Source organism: Pseudophryne corroboree, chromosome 2 (assembly GCF_028390025.1).
Source record: "Pseudophryne corroboree isolate aPseCor3 chromosome 2, aPseCor3.hap2, whole genome shotgun sequence".
NCBI lineage: Eukaryota > Metazoa > Chordata > Amphibia > Anura > Myobatrachidae > Pseudophryne > Pseudophryne corroboree.
In genome coordinates, this window is record NC_086445.1 from 786880102 (window position 1) to 786904874 (window position 24773).

Here is a 24773-nt window from a genome sequence, read left to right on the forward strand (position 1 = left end):
CCATCAGTTGCTGAAACTAAGAAGGCGTGAAACGGACTTCCTGCTGCATGGAATCTCCTTGTCTGATTACCATAGACAGAAAATGATACCCAGGGGATTTCGTGTCAGAAATGTCCCCACCATAGGACGATTTAGTCCCGACTTTTGTAGGAAATGGGTCGGGATCCTTAACAAATGCAGCTTGGACCTGATGCTGCTAGTGGTGGAGGAAGCAGGCAGGGAGTTAGGGATCACCCGTGAGAAGATCGTGAGCTTTGAGACGCTCCACGGACAGGAGTTGCAGAATGAGACCAACCATGATTGGATGCAGAAATTACAGGTGCAAGTTGACAAATATAAGGCTGACTTGATTAAATTCAAGCGCAACAAATTAACCATTGTTAAAGAGGATTATGACACAAATAGAGTTTACAGATGGCTTATGGGAGACAATGCTGCATCGTCCAAACCATACAATTTCAGAACAGTTGGCGCAAGAGGAGGGAAGTTCAACAGAACATCACAGGGACGTCCAACAGTGACAGTGACTTTGGACCAGTTGACTCGGAAGGACCTCACCAGCAACCGACAGCCCCTTTAGGGGCAACTGCGGCCACACCAGCAGAGAAAGGAAGAAGAGGGCGACCACCCGTAGGGGCGGCCAAAGCTCGAGGAACCAGAGGAGCCTCACAAAACAAAAACAAAAAACCTTAATATACAACCTGTCACGGAGGGTCCTCACGGATATTGAACAATCTGTGCTTGAGAAAGGACTCTCATTTGTCCCCACCAACCCCTTCAATGACTTCACATGGAACATCGAATTACACCAATTCTCACGTAAACTGAGACGTCAAGAATTTTTCCAAACTAATGCCAGCAGTTCCTCATTGTCCAACCCGCTTGATAGTAAACATCAAAAATTTTTGAACCAGCGCTCCCAGTCAACCTTTGACCCCACATCCACGAATGCCTCCATAAAATCGTTCTCCAGACTGATTGGAGACTCTGTTAAGAAATACAATGCGGCCCCTGATCCGGTGAAGCTACACCGTAATCTGTCCCGGGAGGAATGGTCTGCGTTGCAACAGTTGGGGAAGTACAAGGACATCGTGGTTCGCCCAGCGGACAAAGGGGGTGGAGTGGTGATTTTAGACTTGGACTATTATATTACAGAAATTAATAGCCAGTTAAGCAACACGGACACATATGAGGAATTGCAACAGGACCCAACAGTGGAGTACCAGAAGGCACTACTGGACATTTTAGATAATGCAAAACAGCAAGGCATGTTATCATCTAGATTGTTCAAAGCTCTAAAGCAGGAGCACCCTGTGGTACCTATCCTGTTTACGGTCCCTAAAATCCATAAGAATCTCCATACACCACCTGGAAGGCCCATAATAGCAGCGCGTGACTCTATTTTTCAACCAGTGTCGATATTCCTGGACAACATTCTGCAGCCAATGATCCTCAAACATGAAAACTTTGTCAAAGATACCACCTGTTTTATTAACCGGCTGATGGAAATCAAGCAAGTCCCGACGGGCACGTTGATTTGTGTCGTGGACGTAGTCAGCTTATACACAAGCATCCCCCACGAGGCGGGTCTGTCAGCAATGGAAAATTTTCTGAAAAAAGAAAAGATGGAGTCCCTCGATCTCCCCCTTTTTTTGTCCCTGTTGCGCATTACACTTGAGAAAAATTATTTTCTCTTTAATGGTAAATTTTACCGACAAAGAACAGGGTGTGCGATGGGGAGCAATGTCTCCCCGTCATTTGCTAACATCTTTATGTTCCAGGAGGAGTTCGAGGCCTTCTTCAAAGATGAGACAGTGGCTGCCCAGATCCTCCTGTTCACACGCTTCATAGATGACTTGTTCATCCTATGGACAGGAGGTGAGGAACGTTTCCAAGCACTTATGTTGTCGATCAACTCCAGGGTCTCAAGTATTAAATATACGTTTCAAACTAGCACAAGCACTTTAAATTACTTGGATGTCCAAATTTCCATTATCAATGGGACTTTACATACCAGTCTATACTGTAAACCCACCGACAAAAACACCCTTCTCACAGCCAGCAGTCACCATCCCAGACCACTGAAGGAGGGCCTCCCGCGGTCCCAAATGATTAGGATTTCCCGCATCATCAGTGACCGTAGTACTTTGGAACAAGAACTGGACAAGATGGTGTCTAAATTTATGGAAAGAGGGTATAACAGACAACTCCTCCTTAAACATAAGAAGGAGGTGATGAAGATTCCCAGAGAGCTGCTTTTAAATTCTAAGCCCAAACAACAGGATTCCATTACTCCATTTATCACAAAATATAATACCTCTAGCCAAGTAGTACATAGAGCTACTAGAGCCCTATGGCCCATAGTGGCTTCCGATAACTCTCTTCCATCGTTGAAAGGAAAAAGACCAATGATGTGTTACCAACGAGGTAGGAATCTAAAGGACACAATAGTCCATTCTGATGTCACGGGTTTCCAGGCCGAGCTGGAACGACAAAGACGGCCAGATTCAACATTCTTGGAGAAGAAACCAGGCTGCTACAAATGCATTAAATGCACAACATGCGAACATATGATCACTGGCTCAAGCTTTAAGCACCCTCACCGTGACAAAATTTATAACATCAAGCATGTCCTCACGTGCACTACCACCCACATCATTTACGTCATCAGATGTCCATGTAATCTCCATTATGTAGGGAAATCTATCAGAACTGGCCGAGAGAGGATGGCTCTCCATCGTTCGGCCATTAAACAAGCATTGCAAGGCAAGATCTCTGAACAACCGGTGGCCAGACATTTTGCCTCAGCAGGTCACACCATGAAGGATCTGAAGCATCTCATCATCGACCATGTCCCTAGACATATTAGAGGTGGCTATAGAGATGGGAAATTATTGCGGCTTGAGACAAGATGGATTTTTGAGCTTGGCACCACCAGTCCCCATGGACTCAATGAAAAATTGAGTCTGAATATTTTTAAATAATGACCCATGCTATCAGACCCCGTGATTTTGTAGCTATTACTTGCAGAGTGTATTTTTCCTCCTTTAATATAAGGGTGTCTTTTCCATCACATTAACGAGATCTCACACGGATTCCCGTTCAAACGCTTACACCTATTTTTATCCCCTTGCATGTTTCCACAATATCCAGTGATTCAAAAAAAAATCTTTTATTGGTCCGGGCTAGATCAGTGCCACAGCATGTTGAATTAATAGTCAGTAAATGTTTCTATTTTGACATCTTTATGTCTCTATGTCTGTGTGAGATCCCAATAATGTCTGCTTCCAGATTTACCCTGCATTGTTGTTATTTTTTTTTGGTGAAGGATTCTGTAAGTTGCACAGTTTTTCTCTTACACAGCGCTGTAGCCGGGCCGCCTGGCGTCTCCAGTTACTATGACAACCAGACGCGAATTGACTGACGTCATCCGTACAGGACCGGAAACGAAGTGCACAGCCAGCGCGGCCCGATCAGCGTCGGCACACCTGAGGGGGATTCTTGGGTATTTAAGGTAACCATTTGTTTCTTTATACACATGTTCACTTTGACAAAGGGGTAGTGTGACCCCGAAACGTTAGTTCTCATTTGTGACAATACAGTTTAGCACCTTTAAGCCTTCGAGTGCCGCCTCTTCTTTTTTGATTCTTTTTTGATTATATATATATATCTATATATATATATCTATATATATATCTATATATATATATATATATATATAGAGCGAGAGAGAGATTTTGTATATATATATATATATATATATACATATGTATGTATGTATGTATGTATGTATGTGTGTGTATATATTTTTATATATATACATATATATATATATATATAAAATGTATATATATATAATGTCTCCCTCTCTCTCTCTCTCTCTCCCTCTTTCTCTGTATGTATGTGTATGTATGTGTATGTGTATATATATATATATATATATATATATATATATCCTTTATAATAAAAGGCTGACGCTGCTCTTCCCCTTTATGGAGGAATTCAAGTATTTTGTGCGCCAGCAGCCACTAGAGTATTTCAAGTGTTGCTCTGTTCTTGCACACACAGCCACTGGTGCTGTGCGTATGTGACAAATACACGTACATGTGAAAAATAGGGGTATTTAATGTGACCAAGGAAGAGGGAAAGGGTACATCAGCAGGAACATGTGAGAGTGAAGTACATGCAAATATACATCATGTGGCATACCGCACACCTGTAGTGTGTAGTATGCTGCATCTTGTATTTTTCACATGTAGGTGTATTGTTCACATATGCACAGCACCAGTGGCTGTGTGTGCAAGAACAGAGCAACACTTGAAATACACAAAGGCAGATGAATACTGGCATAGATGTCTGGACACTCATATAGCATAAGGTAGAGTAGTAAATCTGGACACCATGGACATTCAGACATATCTGACACAGGAATATAGGGGTATTTAATGTGACCAAGGAAGAGGGAAAGGGTACGTCAGCAGGAACATGTGAGTGTGAAGTACATGCAAATATATTGTGGCATACCGCACACCTGTAGTGTGTAGTATGCTGCATTGTGTATATTCCTTTGTCAGATATGTCTGAATGTCCATGGTGTCCAGATTTACTACTGTACCTTATGCTAATATGAGTGTCCAGACATCTATGCCAGCATTCATCAGTCTTCGTGTGTATGGTCTCGCTGCTCGCTGTTGTTTTTTTACTGTATGCTTGGTGCAACAGATCCATGACACTGCCACATGTTTTGTCCCATGCATCTGCACAGTAAACAACCATAGACAGAAATGTCAATTTCACAGACTAAGAGAAGTGCCCCATTATGTGGCCAAGCCTCTACCATACCTTTCCCCTTCCCCTGTCACATGTAACCCCAGACTTTTCTAACCTTGTCACATAATATATGAACAGGAGGGTTTAGAGCGCACAGGATAGGTGTAGAATGATGCGTGACTAGGGGAGAATGTGAATGGGAACTGTACCCTCCCCTCGCTTCCATTATCACATATGGTTGGCCACCATTCTCCACTTGTCATGTACCTCCAGCACCAGCTCTCTCCCACTTCAGCTTCCTAAAAAAAAATGTAGATTTAATTTAAGCAGGTAAACAAATACTTTGAAACTGATACTTTCTCATTTATTCCAGGCTTACCAAATTAAAGTAAAGTGTTCAAGGTTTCCGCTATATGACTTACTTCTTCATCAACATATATTAGAAAATGTATTTTTACCTTAATGACTGTAACCACACTGACTTTGTGTTCTAGGTACCTTAGCAGGTGTTATAGACTTGGCTGTGGACTGGATGACTGACCTGAAAGAGGGAATATGTCGTAAAGGGTTCTGGTACAGTCATGAACAGTGCTGCTGGACTTCCAATGAAACCACCTTTGATGACCGGGACAAGTGTCCTCAGTGGCAAACATGGTCAGAACTGATGATTACTCAGGCAGAGGTAACATTTATATGTACAGTAGCAGTATCATATTTAAAACTAAAATCTTTTAGGGACATATGTATTAATAATCTAAGAACTGCCGTGAGTATTAACACACCGTTTTGTGGTGGATATTTTCATTTCTAATGAAATGATCCCTGCTATGTACCCGCAGGGACAGTATTAGCGCTAACCGGTGTCCCTGCAAGTTACGGTATCTGGTTGGTGGGTCGAGCAGTATTACTGTAGGTTGACAGTCTATAGGTCTATTCCATACAGTCGACATGCATTAGGTTGACCCCATATGGTCGACAGTGCTTAAGGTCGACAGGTACAAAAGTCGACAGGTTCAAATGGTTGACATGCCAATGGTCGACACAATTTATTTTTACTTTTTCATCCTTTACCATCCACGTGGGCTACGATTGGGAATTGTGACCTGTGCTAAGCGCAGCTGTAGTGGACTGAGGCACCTTGGCCAAAGTCTGGCGAGCTAAGCGGTACTAATTGGGCTTACATGTCAATTGACATTAAAAAAAAAACTTGTGTTGACCTTTTTATGTCAACCATTTCCATGCCATCCTTTTGACTGTGTCAACCTTTTGTACCTGTGGACCTTTTCAAGTGTCTACCTTTTACTTGTCAGTCTTTTGACCCTGTCAACCAGTTGCATGTCAACCTTATGGGGTCATCCTATTGACTGTCAACCTAACGCTGATCGACCCAATGGGGGTCATTCCGAGTTGATCGCTAGCTGAAAATGTTCGATGCGCTGCAATTAAGTAAAAAACCGGCACTTCTGTGCATACATATGTGGCGCAGTGCGCACGCGCAACGTACTTTCACAACGGCCGATGTATTTTTACACAAGGTCTAGCGAAGCTTTTCAGTCGCAATGGCCACCGCAGAGTGATTGACATGAAGTGGGCGTTTCTGGGTGTCAACTGACCGTTTTCAGGGAGTGCTAGAAAAAACGCAGGCATGCCAAGAAAAACGCAGTCGTGGCTGGCCGAACGCAGGGCATGTTTGTGACGTCAAATCCGGAACTGAATGGTCTGTAGAGATCGCAAGCGCTGAGTAGGTCTAGAGCTACTCTGAAACTGCACAATTTTTTTTTGTAACCGCTCTGCGATCCTTTTGTTCACACTTCTGCTAAGCTAAAATACACTCCCAGAGGGCGGCGACTTAGCGTTTGCACGACTGCTAAAAACTGCTAGCGAGTGATCAACTCGGAATGACCCCCATTGATCCACACCCGCAAGTTACTTCCCTGGCCTTTTGGAGAAACTCCTCTTGGGAATCTGACACTGCGCACGTTGTGAAATCTCCAGCATTACAAGTACATACTGTAGCCACAAACCATAAAATTATGCTGAAACTTTAGTTTGTATATAATTTTATGGGAAAAAAGCTTGCTAAATAGGCCCTTAAGGGAAGAATTCAGTTAGCCGATAAGAAAAACCGACTTTTTCCACAATTTTTTTGCCAAATGTGTTTTGTCAGGCATTTCAATTTTGCCAGTGACGTGCGATTAGGGGAGGCAGGTGAGGCAGAGCCTTTCCTGTCATACTAATGTACATGCCAGAGTTCTTACTATATAAAGTATATGAAAAATACAAAGAATATGTTAGAAACATGTTCTGTGTATTATTCCAATCAGTTTTACTGTCAAAACTCTGTAGCAGAAAGTCTATGGTAGGGGAGGCAGTGCCTCACCTGCCTATCTTTTCTGCACATCTGTGACCAAAACTCACCAAATTTCCAGCAATATATACTGTTGCACCTGTGTATAATGCTCACATATACCGTTTGGCTCATATGTTGTGTGTGTAAATCTGGCTTTGGTACTAGCCGGTGCCTCCTGAGCCATTTACCTCACTGCACGTCCCTGAATTACGCCCATTTTGTGTGAAAAAATGTTCCTGTTTAAAAAAACACAGGATTCAGGATATGCTCCCAGATCCATGTGTTTTTGAGATTGTAGCCAGGTGAAACAAAATCCCTGATAATGCCGACTATCAGCATCAATTGAATTCCCCTGTTGTGGACCAATTAGCCATTGTATATCCTTAATGGGATCTAAATTCTCTGTGATATCATCACTGCGATGTTCGGCTGCGCACATTGCCATCTGTTATCTTTGCTGATCTTCCTGTGCACCTATAAGATGGGCTAGACTGTATGCACTATGTGGCCATTGCTGAGGATTGAATTTTCCCATTATTGTCTTACTAATTTGGGTTCAATGAGGACGGTGCCTCTCCATTCCAATTCAATATAAGCATTAAAAAGCACTGATTATGTGACAAAAGGATACTAGGGGGTAAATTTACTAGAGTTTCTAAAACAGAAGTAGTGTTGTTGTGCATAGTAACCAGTGTGATCTGTCTATCATTTCTCTATTGCATTCTAGAAAATGATAGAATCTTGTTCGTACGGACAACACCACCACGTGTCTTTTCCAGAAGCTTTAGTAAATCTACACCTATGTCAGAAAATGTTTATTTTTGTATTATTGACATTTTTAACTATTCTTTTAAGAGTCAGAAATCAAGAAAAGTTTTACAAACAAATATATATTATAACATTATTAAATATTAGGTAAAGAATGAAATGGCAAATACACAACTTAGAATCTATTTTGCTGTACACGGTAACTAGACCATTTTAATTAATATTTTTTTGAAGGTTTATTTATATTTTTTTCCCATTCAAGGAACCACTCTTCTTGTTTTCTTTCAAAGTTGTCTGTCAGTGACGAGTCACTATCGATCGTGGTGTCACCAGCACATATCTGTCAGTGACGGGTCACTATCGTGGCATCACCAGCACATCTGTCAGTGATGGGTCACTATCATGGCATCACCAGCACACATCTGTCAGTGATGGGTCACTATTGTGGCGTCGCCAGCACACATCTGTCTGTGACTGGTCACTATCCTGGCATCACCAGCACACATCTGTCAGTGACGGGTCACTAATGTGGAGTCACCATCACACATCTGTCAGTGATGGGTCACTATTGTGGCGTCGCCGGCACACATCTGTCTGTGAAGGGTCACTATCGTGGCATTACCAGCACACATCTATCAGTAACGGGTAACTAATGTGGAGTCACCATCACACGTCTGTCTGTGACGGGTGACTATCGTGGCATCACCAGCACACATCTGTCAGTGATGGGTCACTATCATGGCGTCACCAGCACACATCTGTCAGTGACGGGTCACTATTGTGGCTTCACCAGCACACATCTGTTAGTGATGGGTCACTAATGTGGAGTCACCAGCACACATCTGTCAGTGACTGGTCACTATTGTGGCATCGCCGGCACACATCTGTCAGTGATGGGTCACTATCGTGGCATTACCAGCACACATCTGTCAGTGAGGGGTCACTATTGTGGCATCACCAGCACACATCTGTCAGTGATGGGTCACTATCGTGGCTTCACCAGTACACATCTGTCAGTGACGGGTCACTATCGTGGCGTCACCAGCACATCTGTCAGTGGAACAAGATGTCAGATTCATTTGTTTCTTTGTGTAGCTACAATTGGTGCGCAAGTAGTAAATCTTACCACAATTTATCACACACCATCTTATATAGCTAGATAAGTGTATTACACTTCATGTAACATGTAAGTCAATAAAGAAATAAATAAAAAAGAAGAGAAGTAGACATCTAAAAAGGGTATCTGTGAAATAAGTGGCTATTATGATATAAAGATGTATTTTCATATACAATTGAGTCAGATTATATATATATATATATATATGTGTGTGTGTGTGTGTGTGTGTGTACGTACGTACGTACGTACGTACGTACGTTCGCAGGGCTGGCTCTACCATTAGGCAGCTTTAGGCGGCTGCCTAGGGGTGCCACTGAATTCATCAAGCGAAAAACTGAAGGATGTCTCTGTATGTCGCCTCCTCCTTTTACACTGTGCTGGCTGCTGCTGTGGGTTTGATCAGGTGCAGCCGCCGCTATCAGGCTGTAACACATAGTGCCTCAGTGCTTCCTCCATGCCGACATGTGTAACATCAAGTCATATGAAGCCACATAGGAGGTGAATGTAACTAGGGGCAAGCCCATGGCCGCTCCTCATAGCACTGATGCACCTCCTCTAGGCCTCTGGATCCCGACTTTCCAGCAGCAAGCAGCACCTGACTACAAGTCTGCACCTGCAGTGTCATGGTAATGCTGCATCCCATACCCAACTCCACTTAAATATTCCCACCAGACCCGATAGTGGTAATTCTGAGTTGTTCGCTCGCTAGCAGTTTGTAGCAGCCGTGCAAACGCTAAGCCACCGCCCTCTGGGAGTGTATTGTAGCTTAGCAGAAGTACGAACGAAAGGATCGCAGCGCGGCTACAAAAAAAGATTGTGCAGTTTCAGAGCAGCTCCAGACCTACTCAGCGCTTGCGATCACTTCAGACTATTTAGTTCCTGTTTTGACGTCACAAACACGCCCTGCGTTCGGCCAGCCACGCCTGCGTTTCCCCAGGCACGCCTGCGTTTGTATCTGACACGCCTGCGTTTTTCAACACACTCCCTGAAAACGGTCAGTTGACACCCAGAAACGCCCACTTCATGTCAATCACTCTGCGACAGCCAGTGCGACTGAAATGCATCGCTAGACCTTGTGTGAAACTGCATCGGCCATTGTGAAAGTACGTCGCACGTGCGCATTGCACCGCATACGCATGCGCAGAAGTGCCACTTTTTTGCCTGATCGCTGCACAGCGACCAAAAACAGCTAGCGAACAACTCTGAATGACCCACCATGTACAATATATATAAAAAAAATTACATTGGCCTCGGTGTCCTATATGATTCCTAACATGCTGGCTAGCATGTGACAATGCTAAATTCCTTTGTCGTATAAACAACCCTTTATGAAGCTAAGAACACTGTACGCTGTTTACTTAAGAAGTACCGTAATGGTACGCTATCTGCGTAGCGATCGCTCAGCCGTAGGCGAGACGCTCAAGCGTCACGTTCGCTCACGGCCCAGTGATCACAGGACACGTTATTGGTTATGTCTAGGGGAATGATTCGCTGTAGCGTAGCATACGCTCGAGACCACGAGGAGGTCACCAGCGATGCAGACGCTTACAACACTATACCTTTATGTTAAAACCTTATACCAATGAAATACACTGAATACCTTAATGTGAGTACAGGGTGTAAGTGCAACCTTGTGTAACCTGACTATCTACAAAGCTGCTTGAGCGTCACCGACGCTCAAGTGAACACTTAACACTATAGAAAATGCACAGATACTGGTTTAGGTTCCAAAGCCTATTAACTGTATTATTTCTAATATACTTGTAAAAGGGGATAACAGTACAAATGATACACTACAATATAACAGAGACTTCCTAACCACAGATCTAAACAATAAATACAAAAAGACAATACTACACTGACCTAAATGCAATACAATACAATACTATCTTATACAATACAATACTAGCCTAGTCTAGGGGAGATATGAGAGAACAGAACAGAGAGAGAGAGAGAGAGAGAGAGAGAGAGAGAGAGAGAGAGAGAGAGATATTGGCTCACAGAAAGACAATGATAACGGAGAGAAACTTACGCACAAAGGGTATGATCGCCTGCGCCTCGATATCCAGCTCCCGGCTATCAGCAGATAACCGTTGATGAGAGAGTGAGCTGGATGTGGTCGGCCTGCCTATTTATGCTACTCACACAATGCAATCTATTGGTCCCTACAGTCTCACTGTCCATTGGACGCAGGAACTCGGCTTCGCATTATAACAAAGGTCACAAGTTGATTCATATCAGTGGCCCTGGTTATGCAAAACAATGGGTGATAACTAACACATTCCTGTCTTCTGGAGGGGGTATTGTTTGGCGAATACAAAACAGAATCCTGTCTGGGTTCTGTTCTATATTCATGATGTCCACTTTCAGTTGAGACAATGACATCTCAGCCCTCATTCTCCTGTATACAAATCCAGCCCCATTTGTAAACACAGGTGTTGGCCTTCCTCATTGAGTCTCAAAAGCTCAGTGTAATTAAAGACTATTGTACTCCGTCTGCGGGAAAGATACTGATTTGGAGTACAATTGATCTTCAATTACTATTCCTGTGTTTACCTTATGCATGTGTAGGTATGAGGCCCTCTTAACATGCAAACTATTGTTTGGGGGATCTCTGAGGTCAAAGAGACATTTGAGACCTACTGATGCCTGTCTCCAACTGTTCAGATGCATGACTAAGTAAGGACAAATAATAATGAATAAATGGACATAACTTCTTATGTCCATAACTATTCGCACGAGCAATTAATCTGCTCCAAACCAACACCGGAATATTGCTATTTAAATACTCTTCCGATAGGTACCAAACACCACTGTCTGACTCCTGTTAGACCCTTCGCACAATACAAAGAGGGATTCCTCCGTTCAGGGACATTCTATATTAACCAAACTTTCAGAATCTATCAAAGGGACCATAATCTATAAACTACATTAATTGTGAAAATATGTAACGAATGAGTCGCACGCTACGACTACGTAAACTCTACCGTAAATACGCATACCGCGCCTGTGAGTGCACGCTATTGCGGGTATGCGCCTCCACGGGAGAGCGCACGCACGCGCAGCGCGGACCAGTGTGCGGTGCAAATATGGCAACGTGCATAGAGACATTTTTCTGACTTCGACAGTCCACCCTTTGGCAGTCAATAATAACTGCCACAAAACATTTAAGGAGAAAAATGTAAGTCAGGGGTTAATTGATTTCCATGGTGGGGTAAGGAAGAAGAGAGGAGTAGGTGTGAAAAGGGTATGACCTAGTGAGAAAGTAGAAGCATGTGTGTATGAGTCCATGTTTGGGGGGTCATGTATCATCGTGCCGTACGTGTGGTAAATCAAGCTTCGAGGTATTGCGAAGTATACATTTGAATTCCTTCTTATCCCGTACTAAGGGTCTGTGGATGGGCTGTCAAACTCTACCGAGCTCATTTCGGCTGTGGTTGTAACAAAATGGGGATGCACATTTTAATTGATGATACATGAATGGGGGAGGTATGTGGTTGCTGATATCTGTGCCTGTATTCCCTATCGTCTATGTGTGTTATTACCTGAGGGTTGTAGAGATGAAGATAAAGAACACTTACGAAAAATGCAATGATATTCTATGTCAGGGAAATGTACATCTGTTGTTGAAGTTGTGTTCGGTATCTGTTGAGAGTCGTCTTCTTTGCGCTGTTTTGCTCCTTAGGCATGAGCAACAAGCTTTGTCAGTGCCATCAGATTTACAAAAATGTTGGGCTAGCGTGAGTTTAAAAATACTAGGGAAACTGGGGATCCATGGCAAAGTTCATCAAGTGTCCATATTTAAAGTTGTCAAATCTTCTTCTTCGGTGCTTGTCTGTTGTCTGTATACATCTCGTCTCGTCAGCTTCCTCGTCCAAGGGGGTCTTTGTATCTTGGAGAAAAGCAGAAAAACAGGTGAAAGAAACGGACCGTATAATCGCATTTTCATCACATTCTGGTTTCTATCATTGGGTCATAAATCAAATCCAGGTTAATTACGGTTTCCTCACTCTTCAAGCTCATCACTTTTGTACTTTGTTTGCACCTCATTAAAGCCTGCCCGCATCTAAATATCAATCCAATTGATATAACGACACCCAAGATACATAGTAGAAACTTTCCAACATCCATTATGACTCCTTGAGCCCATTCTCCCAAACCGGAGAACCAATTTCGCGGGTTCAACCATGACACCCAACCAGTCAGCTCATTACCTACAGCAGCAAGGGTGAGATTGTGTTTTCGACGAAATTCCCACTTCAATTGGAGAATATCGTCCATCTTTTGGTCTATGACCTCTACCGGATCCTCGGTGCTATTTGTGATATACGTGCAACACTTTATGCCGTACTGTGTTGCCAATGTAACACAATATCCGCCTGTTACTGCTGTGAGGTAATTAAGAACCATCCTATGCTGAACTAGTTCTGTTTTATAAGCTTGAAGTTCTCTTCCAGTGTATCTAAACGTGTCATCATACATTTCAGTGATATTATCTAACAAATTGGCGAGTGCGGAAATGTATTTATAATTCATCACTCCTCGAGCGGTACGAGTGAAATCTAACGCTACCAGAACCTGAATCCCGGTGGATTCATGGATAAGATCAGAGGCCGGATGCTCTAACCTTTCTGACAGTTGTCTTTTAACTCGGTGCTCGTAATGAGTGTGAGTATAAGGAGCTTGGGCACCACGGTGTATGTCCTTCATTTTGTCATGTGTAACAGTCATCACTTCAGGCAATACTTTTCCAATATAACACAATCCTTCAGAGTTTGGGGCTAGCCACTTGTACGCCTTTCTCCCGCATATGAAATATGCATCATCGGGGAGAACATAAGGGACGGAGAAGGACATGACCATGTTACAAACCTTCCAGGTGAAATCTCCTGACCCTAATTCTTCCAACTGCTTAATGCACGTATCGGTTTGTACGATATGTGCACAGTATCCTGGTGATACCTCTCCAACTCTAGTAATCCTATTTCCTAAGGTATATCGATACCGGAAAGATTTTCCTCTACTGGCTATGTGGCGTACAAGCTCTGTATCTGTAGGCATCCTATCTGCTCTATGCGAAAAGGTCATGGTTAGGTTGCTCCATGACACTTCCCAATTTCCCGGCTTTCGGGGATTGGAGATGTTAAAACATAATAGGGACCTATCCACATGGTATTGGTGGAGCTTCAAACTAGGAGGGCTGGAGATATTAAACCTCCTGTCCACCGGTCTCCCACCCTTTAGCTCAAGTACCTCCCCTACCGTTAAAGGAAATGGTACTAGCCCTGATTTACTATGACCCTGAGGTACTTGAGAGCATACCCAACAATCTGTTTTATTTAACACACTACCCACTAAGGAGTGATAGTCACTCAATGGATGCCGGTCCATATGGATATTAAAACTGGATTGGCATTTCTTTATGCATCCATCCTCAACCATTGTCACAGAGCCTACAGATACAGTTTTCTTTTTGAACTAACAATCCTTCACAATTGTTTACAAATAACATGGTTGTTAGATCGTGCCCGGTACTCGCCTTTGCTTGGTGATTGGGTTGCTATTGGAAATTTACACCTCCGTCTCAGTCATCAGGACCTTTCTGGATCCTTTCTCGACCTCACTGGTTGTCACGAACCTCGGGCAGCGGCGACCGCGCTTGTCCCTGCGGGTGGCCTGGTCTGCCCGGCGCCTCTCTTCCCCTGTCAGTCTCCGGCTTCAGCGGCGGGTCGGCGCTGCTCTCCGGCGGCCTCCCGGAAGCAAGGGCGCCGCCATCACAAGCAAGGGCAAGGAGGCGGAGCAGGTCTGACGTCACCTGCCTGCTCCGCCAATCAGGCTAGGGCGGGGAATTTAAAATCAGATACCAGGCAGAGATCCGATGCCTGAGTATCTTCGTTTCTCCTGTGGAAGCTATGATCCAGAGCTCTCTCGTCCCTGCAAGCATCCTGTGCTTCCAAGCATCCTGTCCCTGCAAGCATCCTGTGCTTCCAAGCATCCTGTTCCTGCAAGCATCCTGTGCTTCCAAGCATCCTGTCCCTGCAAGCATCCTGTGCTTCCAAGCATCCTGTCCCTGCAAGCATCCTGTGCTTCCAAGCATCCTGTGCCTACAAGCAACCTGTGCTTCCAAGCATCCTGTGCCTACAAGCAACCTGTGCTTCCAAGCATCCTGTGCCTACAAGCACCTCCGTGCCTCCAGTTACCTCCGTGTCTCCAAGCACCTCGTGCCTCCAAGCACCTCCGTGCCTCCAAGCACCTCCGTGCCTCCAAGCACCTCGTGCCTCCAAGCACCTCGTGCCTCCAAGCACCTCCGCGCCTCAAGCACCTCCGTGCCTCCAGTTACCTCCGTGCCTCCAGTTACCTCCGTGCCTCCAGTTACCTCCGTGCCTCCAAGCACCTCCGTGCCTCCAAGCACCTCGTGCCTCCAAGCACCCCGTGCCTCCAAGCACCTCCGCGCCTCAAAGCACCTCCGTGCCTCCAGTTACCTCCGTGTCTCCAAGCACCTCGTGCCTCCAAGCACCTCGTCCCTCCAAACACCTCGGTGTCTCCAAACACCTCCGTGCCTCCAAGCACCTCCGTGCCTCCAAACACCTCCGTGCCTCCAAGGGTCTCCCAGCACTCCCTGTACTCCCAGTACCTCAGTGCCTTCAATACCACAGTGTCTCCAATATCTCAGTACCCCAGCCTTCATTATTTCTACAAGTCTTGTCTTACAGGAGACCTACAAGAATTCCTCTGGGCCTCCCGCCTGCCGTCTTAGTTCTGCATGAGGAAGACCTACATCCGGCCATCTCTACTACGACCCAGTGGCGGTTCCTCTTCCCGGTCATCGGAAGAAGCCCCGAGTCCACAACACTCCCAAACCAGGTCAGTGATAGTATACTCAGGCCTCATGGACTCGGGGGATCGGAACACGGACTCCAGTGCCATCCAGAACCTGGCTTCTCGAGTGCAAAGTCAGGAAGCAGCACAAGGTCAGGTGATGCAGTACCTCCAGCAGTTGTCCGGGCGTCTGGATCAGATTCAGGCGTCTCTGGCCTCAGTAATTCCGGCTCCTGTTCCAGCAGTCGCACCAGTTGCCGTTGCCAGCAATGTTCAACCATCGGCCGGTGTCACTCCACGCCTTCAGTTGCCTACTCCGTCCCGCTATAATGGGAATCCCAAAAATTGTCGTGGTTTCTTGAACCAGTGCGAGGTACATTTCGAGCTACTTGCACACAACTTTCCTACAGACCGGTCCAAGGTAGCATATATTATTTCTCTGTTGGAAGGTTCTGCTTTGGATTGGGTGTCTCCATTATGGGAACGATCTGATCCCATGGTTTCCAACTACACCAACTTCATCTCGTCCTTTCGAAGGATTTTCGACGAGCCCGGCAGAATGACCACTGCTTCTTCCGATTTGCTCCGTGTTCGGCAGGGCGCCCGTTCCGTGGGCCAGTACGTGGTTCATTTCCAGACCATTGCTTCCGAACTACGCTGGAATAATGATGCCCTGAGAGCTGCCTTCTGGAACGGTCTTTCCGACCGGCTGAAAGACGAGCTGGTTACTAGAGATCTGCCGGATCCATTAGAAGATTTGATTTCCCTTTGCGTCAAGGTGGATCTTCGGATGCAGGAGCGTGGAAGAGAACGTAACCGTTCGGATCGTTCCAGGTTCCGGAATCCTACTCCTAGGCCGGTGGCCTCACCTAGCTCAGATGAGCCCATGCAAATTAACCGCTCCCGACTGTCTCCGGAAGAACGACAGCGTCGTCGTGAGGGTAAACTCTGCCTTTACTGTGGAGCCGCAGATCATTTTCTTAAATCTTGTAAAGTCCGTCCGGGAAACGGGCAGACCTAGCTTGTTCCGGAGGAGTCAAGCTGGGAGTTACGACAAAAGCTTCTCCAACTTCGGACTGCTTGCTTCCAGTAACTCTAGTCTCCAATTCAGTCTCCAGGTCTTGTGAAGCCCTATTGGATTCCGGAGCTGCAGGGAACTTCGTTTCTTCCTTCTGTGCCCAAAGTTTGGGTTTAAAGTTACGGCCTATCGAGCGGCCAATTTCACTGACGGCTATCAACGGGACTAGAATTTCCAAAGGTCTCATAATGTGGCGCACGGGGCCAGTTAAGCTGCGGGTCGGGGCTCTACATCAGGAAGATTTGGAACTCTTGGTAATCCCAGAAATGCCCCATGATCTGGTTCTTGGAATGCCTTGGCTGAAAAGTCATAACCCCCACATCGATTGGAAGTCGTCACAAATTCTGTCCTGGAGTTCCTTTTGTCACACTAATTGTCTTACTCCTGTTTGTCCGCTCCGTGTTACCTCCAAAACGGATGAAGAGCACATTCCGGAGGCATATCAAGGGTACAAGGACGTATTTTCGGAACAAGCTGCTGACCTGTTACCACCTCACAGGCCTTGGGACTGCCCTATTGACCTTGTCCCAGGGAAGACGCCACCTCGTGGTCGCACATATCCTCTGTCTCTTCCCGAGACTCAAGCCATGTCGGAGTATATTAAGTCCAATATGCTCAAGGGATTCATTCGCCCCTCTTCCTCCCCTGCTGGTGCAGGCTTCTTTTTCGTGAAGAAAAAGGACGGGGGGTTGAGACCATGCATCGACTACCGCGGCCTAAACGACATTACTATTAAGAATAAATACCCCTTGCCACTAATCACAGAGTTATTTGATAGGGTTCGTGGTGCCCGCATTTTTTCAAAACTCGACTTGAGAGGAGCTTATAATCTTATACGCATCCGAGAGGGGGATGAATGGAAGACTGCCTTTAATACCCGAGATGGGCATTACGAATACTTGGTGATGCCGTTTGGTCTTAGTAATGCTCCCGCGGTTTTCCAGGGATTCGTCAACGAAATCTTTCGTGATATGCTGTATCAGAGCGTTGTGGTATATCTGGACGACATACTGATTTTTTCCAAGAATCTTGTCGAACACAGGACTCAAGTCAAAGAGGTGCTACACCGTTTACAAGAGAATCATCTCTACGCCAAGCTTTCCAAATGTACCTTTGAAGTAACATCTATTCCGTTCCTCGGTTATGTCATCTCGGGGACGGAGCTTCGCATGGATCCGGAAAAGTTGTCGGCCATTCGTGATTGGACTCAGCCTCTTTCCCTGAAAGCAATACAAAGGTTCCTGGGCTTTGCGAACTACTACAGGAAATTCATTAAAGGTTTCTCCACCATTGTTGCACCCATTACTGCCCTGACGAGAAAGGGTTCTAATCCTAGTTTGTGGCCTCCGGAAGCCATTGTAGCTTTTTCTCGCTTAAAGTTAGCTTTCACGACGGCTCCAGTTCTCCAACAACCAAATTTCGAGGAACCCTTCTTCTTAGAAGTTGATGCATCTTCAGTCGGGGTGGGGGCTGTCCTCTCCCAGCATTCCTCTGATAAGAAATTACATCCGTGTGGCTTCCACTCTCGTAAATTCTCTCCAGCCGAACGAAATTACTCTATTGGAGACCAGGAACTCTTGGCAATCAAATCTGCCTTGGAAGAATGGAGATATCTTCTAGAAGGGGCTAAACATGTGTTTACCATCTACACGGATCACAAGAATTTACTGTACATCAAATCCGCACAATGTTTGAATCCTCGCCAGGCGAGATGGGCACTTTTCTTTTCCCGATTCTCGTTCATTATCAAGTACCGTGCCGGGACTCTCAATATTAAAGCAGATGCGCTTTCCCGTTCACAGGTTCCCACAGACGAGGATGAACCTCCGGAGCGGGGTTTAATTCTGAATCCAGTTTCTGTCTCTGCTGCTTTAACTACTCCAGCTCCTCCTCCTGGAAGAATGTCCGTACCAGCTAGATTCCGCCCAGGAATACTACGGTGGGTCCATAACTCCAAGTTTTCCGGTCATCCCGGCGCTCAGAAGATGTACAAGTTTCTGCAAAGGTCTTACTGGTGGAACACCATGAGGAAGGATGTACAAGATTGCGTTAATTCATGTCCCCAATGTACACAACATAAATCTCCTCGTCTGCCTCCTGCAGGGTTACTTCGTCCTCTGCCTATCCCTGTGAGACCCTGGACTCACATTTCCATGGACTTCATCACTGACTTGCCCTGTTCCAAGGGTTGCAACACCGTTTGGGTTATCGTTGACCGTTTTTCGAAGATGGCACACTTTGTGCCCTTGACTGGTCTTCCGACAGCACCGAAACTGGCTCTATTGTTTATCCGAGAACATTTTCGTTTGCATGGGTTGCCACAAGAGATTGTTTCTGACCGTGGAGTACAGTTCACCGCCAGGTTTTGGAAAGCCCTTTGTTCAACTCTACACATTAAACTTAAGTTTTCGTCGGCTTATCATCCCCAAACAAATGGACAAACGGAACGAGTCAATCAAGATCTAGAGACTTTTCTTCGGTTGTATCTCTCTCCTTCACAGGACAACTGGGTGGAGTTGTTGCCTTGGGCGGAGTTTGCCCATAACCATTTGTTTCATTCTTCCACTGGGGAATCACCATTTTTCGTCAACTACGGGTTCCATCCCCGTGTTCCGGAATTTCCAAGCCTTCCGATAATAGAGGTTCCTGCTGTAGCGTCCACTCTACGACACTTTGGACAAATTTGGAGAAAGGTTCATGCTAATCTTAAGCAGGTTTCTGTTCGGTACAAGTTCTTTGCAGATAAGAAACGGCAAGCCGCACCTCAATATAAAGTTGGGGACAGGGTATGGCTGTCCACACGGAATCTCCGGTTGAAGGTGCCCACCATGAAATTCGCTCCAAGGTTCATCGGTCCTTACCCTGTGCTACAAGTCTTAAATCCTGTGGTCTGTAAACTGGGTTTGCCTGCCCATCTTCGCATACCTAACGCCTTCCATGTTTCTCTACTCCGTCCCCTCATACTGAATCGATTCCACTCAGCACTCCCAAGGCCAACGTCCGTAGTGGCAGAAGCTGGAGCGGAGTTTGAAATCAAAGCTATTCTGGACTCTCGTTATCTTCATAAAAAATTACAGTACTTGGTGGACTGGAAGGGTTATGGACCTGAGGAGAGAAGTTGGATTGGGGCTACTGAAGTAACGGCTCCTCGTCTGATTCGGATCTTCCACTCCAGACATCCGACTAAGCCCGGGAAGTGTCCAGGGGCCACTCCTGGAGGAGGGGGTACTGTCACGAACCTCGGGCAGCGGCGACCGCGCTTGTCCCTGCGGGTGGCCTGGTCTGCCCGGCGCCTCTCTTCCCCTGTCAGTCTCCGGCTTCAGCGGCGGGTCGGCGCTGCTCTCCGGCGGCCTCCCGGAAGCAAGGGCGCCGCCATCACAAGCAAGGGCAAGGAGGCGGAGCAGGTCTGACGTCACCTGCCTGCTCCGCCAATCAGGCTAGGGCGGGGAATTTAAAATCAGATACCAGGCAGAGATCCGATGCCTGAGTATCTTCGTTTCTCCTGTGGAAGCTATGATCCAGAGCTCTCTCGTCCCTGCAAGCATCCTGTGCTTCCAAGCATCCTGTCCCTGCAAGCATCCTGTGCTTCCAAGCATCCTGTTCCTGCAAGCATCCTGTGCTTCCAAGCATCCTGTCCCTGCAAGCATCCTGTGCTTCCAAGCATCCTGTCCCTGCAAGCATCCTGTGCTTCCAAGCATCCTGTGCCTACAAGCAACCTGTGCTTCCAAGCATCCTGTGCCTACAAGCAACCTGTGCTTCCAAGCATCCTGTGCCTACAAGCACCTCCGTGCCTCCAGTTACCTCCGTGTCTCCAAGCACCTCGTGCCTCCAAGCACCTCCGTGCCTCCAAGCACCTCCGTGCCTCCAAGCACCTCGTGCCTCCAAGCACCTCGTGCCTCCAAGCACCTCCGCGCCTCAAGCACCTCCGTGCCTCCAGTTACCTCCGTGCCTCCAGTTACCTCCGTGCCTCCAGTTACCTCCGTGCCTCCAAGCACCTCCGTGCCTCCAAGCACCTCGTGCCTCCAAGCACCCCGTGCCTCCAAGCACCTCCGCGCCTCAAAGCACCTCCGTGCCTCCAGTTACCTCCGTGTCTCCAAGCACCTCGTGCCTCCAAGCACCTCGTCCCTCCAAACACCTCGGTGTCTCCAAACACCTCCGTGCCTCCAAGCACCTCCGTGCCTCCAAACACCTCCGTGCCTCCAAGGGTCTCCCAGCACTCCCTGTACTCCCAGTACCTCAGTGCCTTCAATACCACAGTGTCTCCAATATCTCAGTACCCCAGCCTTCATTATTTCTACAAGTCTTGTCTTACAGGAGACCTACAAGAATTCCTCTGGGCCTCCCGCCTGCCGTCTTAGTTCTGCATGAGGAAGACCTACATCCGGCCATCTCTACTACGACCCAGTGGCGGTTCCTCTTCCCGGTCATCGGAAGAAGCCCCGAGTCCACAACACTCCCAAACCAGGTCAGTGATACTGGTACTCTCACCGAAACAGACTGCTCTGGTCAACATCATGGTTAACGGGAAAATCCATATCACAGTCTCTTGGGGCAAGTCCATCTTACAGGAGGAGAAAAGAAGAAATTTGTAAAGGGGGTATAAGAAAACAGTTTGAGGGGGAGAGAACTTGTTACGATAATAAGTTCTCTCGTCTTGTTGTTCTTCCTGTTCTGCTGTCCTCTCAAAGGTGCTGTCTCTCAGTCTTCCAAACGAACATTCTGGTGATGCAATATTCCTTCCTAACCGGCGATCTTTCTGTAAGGAGAAAAAATCTGGCATTACCATTGGTCCAACTGAGGGGTGACATACCATCTTTAAACCATGAAAACATGAGTGAGAAGAGAGAGAAAAAAAAAAACAAAAGAGATAGAGAACAATTCATGTGCATATATACATTACATAACTCGACAATAACCATCAATAAGAGAAGAGAAACAAAGCATTTTTAAACGTTGTCAACATTAAGAAAACATTGTCAGACTATTAGGCTGTCGTATCTACGTGTCTAATGGTTTCCTTGAGCAGTCCCTCCCCACCAGCACTTGCATTATTCCACTGTCTGTATCTGGCCAGAATACATTGTGGTGGATAGGTCATGCTGGGGTTTGGTAGACTTCTGCAAGGACCAAGCGAATATGCAATGTTTGAATTCTTACCAATAATCGTCAGAGATGGGGATAGAGAGAGAAAGAAAAAACATTTTTCACAAATACATTTACAACGTTTAACCTGGTCATTCCTGTGTCTTCAGTGAATGACCTCCCAATTTATTAACCGTTACCTCAGGCTTGCCTCCATTCCTAATAATCACCTTTCCTGCCTATGTGATCCTTGATTATAATGGTGTGTCATAACTTTTGAAGTTCCTCCATGTGCCAATGGCCTGGGGTTTTGGTTGATTTGATGCCTCCTCAAACGCTTGGATGCTCATCACCATCAACCGCTTTCCCTGTACCTACCTGATTCCTTGGATACCATGATTATGTCGTTGTCTAGGGAGTTGATATACCTTCTGTGAATCTTTGATCATACAGTTAGATCTTTCCTAGGATCTGGGTAATCAGACATGATTGATCTCAATTCTGTCCGGGACCAGGGATGGCGCATTGCACTGTCCTTGACGGGAATGGTTCCCTGATCGTCAGTCTTCCCATTGGGGACTGTGATCACCCTGACAGGACTAAACTCAATTACATCACCTTGTTTTGGTCTTATAATATGGGGTACATTTGTTTGTGCGTGGTATAAAACATTGTACGTACCTGTGGACACGACCTCACCTGACCCTCCGTTAGGGGGTTTGATTATTGCCTTTACCAATTTGGTCGTGTCCACCTGGATGTCTTGTAGGATGGCTTCTGGAAGAGGTGCCGACATCGTTCTGGGCTCACTTTCTTGTTTGTATTCCTGAGGGAGGTTTGACATGGGGTGCAGCTTGCACAGGTTAATAGTTGTACATTCAACAGTATTACAATAATCATTGTTACATTTATTACACTTATTCTTATAATCTATATTACAGTTGCTAAGAGCGTTTTTATTGTTCCACCTTTGTGCTTTTCTCTCCGCAATCAACTCCTCTCCTGCTGCCATATCTCTCCCCTCAAGATAAGAGTCAGAAAAGTCAATAGACTCTTTTTGTAATTCACTTTCCTGTTGCCATAACTGTAAATATTCATAATGTTTATTTTGTCTCTTCGTTGGTTCAATGAGACTTATCCTCCTCCTTAAATTTTGTAACACTACTGGACTAAAGCTACCTATTCTTGGGAATTTGTCCCTGTCTTGTACAGTCATTCTCTCCCATTCATCACATAAAACTTCAGCGTGATTTCCATATTTCTTACACATCACATATCGTGCCGACCCGATGGATCGGTTCTCTGAATCAACCCGAACCGAGGTTGATCGCCCCCTACCTGAACAAATGGCCCCCATAATCTGCAGGCGTTGCCTATTCCTCCTTGAATATCAAGGCTTTCAGCGAACCCTTACAAACAAACCAAGATGTCCTTGGGCAGGCCGGCGGTGGTGGTTTATCAAGTACCCCACTTACTTCTCGCCCACGTTGGCCTGTGCTGCAATCACTGTAGCCAGAGCTGCTGGACCCAACCTAGGGCCCCTGTGAACCTTTATTTACTGGAACATATGAGGGTTACCCGCAGGACACTTACTCTTTCCAGTAAAGTTGGGGTTGTTAGATAGTTCCTGAGTGACCAGCGAACTTCCCTTCCAAAAATAAAAAAATTACACAAATCACGTCAGAATGTACAGATAGCGTTTGTGACCACTTTACTCTAATGGTATTAGGTCAGATTACTAACTACTGCACACAATTACGTGCGGTCCAATCGTTCAGTACACGAGCACTACTTGTCATGTACTGAAAGATCAATGGAATCTATGTTTCCGGCTGCGATTCCTTCAGCCAGAGCTTGTATGGCCTATATGGGTTCTGCACCAACACCCCAGGCGTTGTGCCACTGTACTTTTATAGCGGACCTCTTTGTCTATTTTACCTGTTACCTTATGACCTCCTGGTCTGTTACCTTATGACCTCCTGGTCTTGTTACCTTATGACCTCCTGGTCTTGTTACCTTATGACCTCCTGGTCTTGTTACCTTATGACCTCCTGGTCTTGTTACCTTATGGTCCGCTATACTCTAATGCTCAAATATTATTTAACCAGAGATGCCTCCCTAGCCACCGTATATGTCACTTACACGTATGTCCCTTGACGAGTACCCGGCTTTCCTTTTGGTTCCACCTTAAAGTTATATAAACTTTTGTATACAAAACACACTCACTCAACACATGTACACTTTTGTTTCTATATCTATTTCTGCGCAGAAATTGTCTTCAGGCCAAGAGTGTTACCAATTAGGAGCAGGATCTGTTAAACTAAATTTCAGATTTTCTAAAAATAGATTTGCGTTATTTACCGCTTCGCGTTATCTACCGCTGTGCGTTAATTATCGCCTTTGCGTTACTTCACTTTATCACAACTTGAGCTACGTGGGCGTAACCGGACGCTACGTTGCGTAATGAACGCTGCGTGCGTCTGCCTTTTGGATTGCGTACGCTAGTCTTTGTTAGCGACACGTGTATGCAATGCAAAGGATCCACCGTAACACAATATATTTTTATCAATGTAAATGATCCCTGATCATCTACCGCAATCCACACTGACTGCCTTGTATCTCAGACAAATCGTGTGTTTGTTCTATACTTTAACTATCACCTCTACTATTAAATAACAGCAAATCTCTTTTTAGCACTTTCTATCAACTATAAAATTGGCAAACAGGAATAGTGATATACGAAAAATGAAACAGAAATGCAGATATATGTATGCGTGCGTGTATACGCA

General features: G+C 45.7%; 1 protein-coding gene across 1 annotated transcript in view; it reads left to right on the forward strand.

The window, feature by feature from the left end:
- CLCN4 (chloride voltage-gated channel 4) overlaps positions 1–24773 on the forward strand; it is a 186897-nt gene that overhangs the window by 41511 nt on the left and 120613 nt on the right. Inside the window, exon 6 of the mRNA XM_063955548.1 lies at positions 5265–5452. Within this exon, the coding sequence (XP_063811618.1) occupies positions 5265–5452 (188 nt within the window). The remainder of the gene's footprint in view (positions 1–5264; positions 5453–24773) is intronic.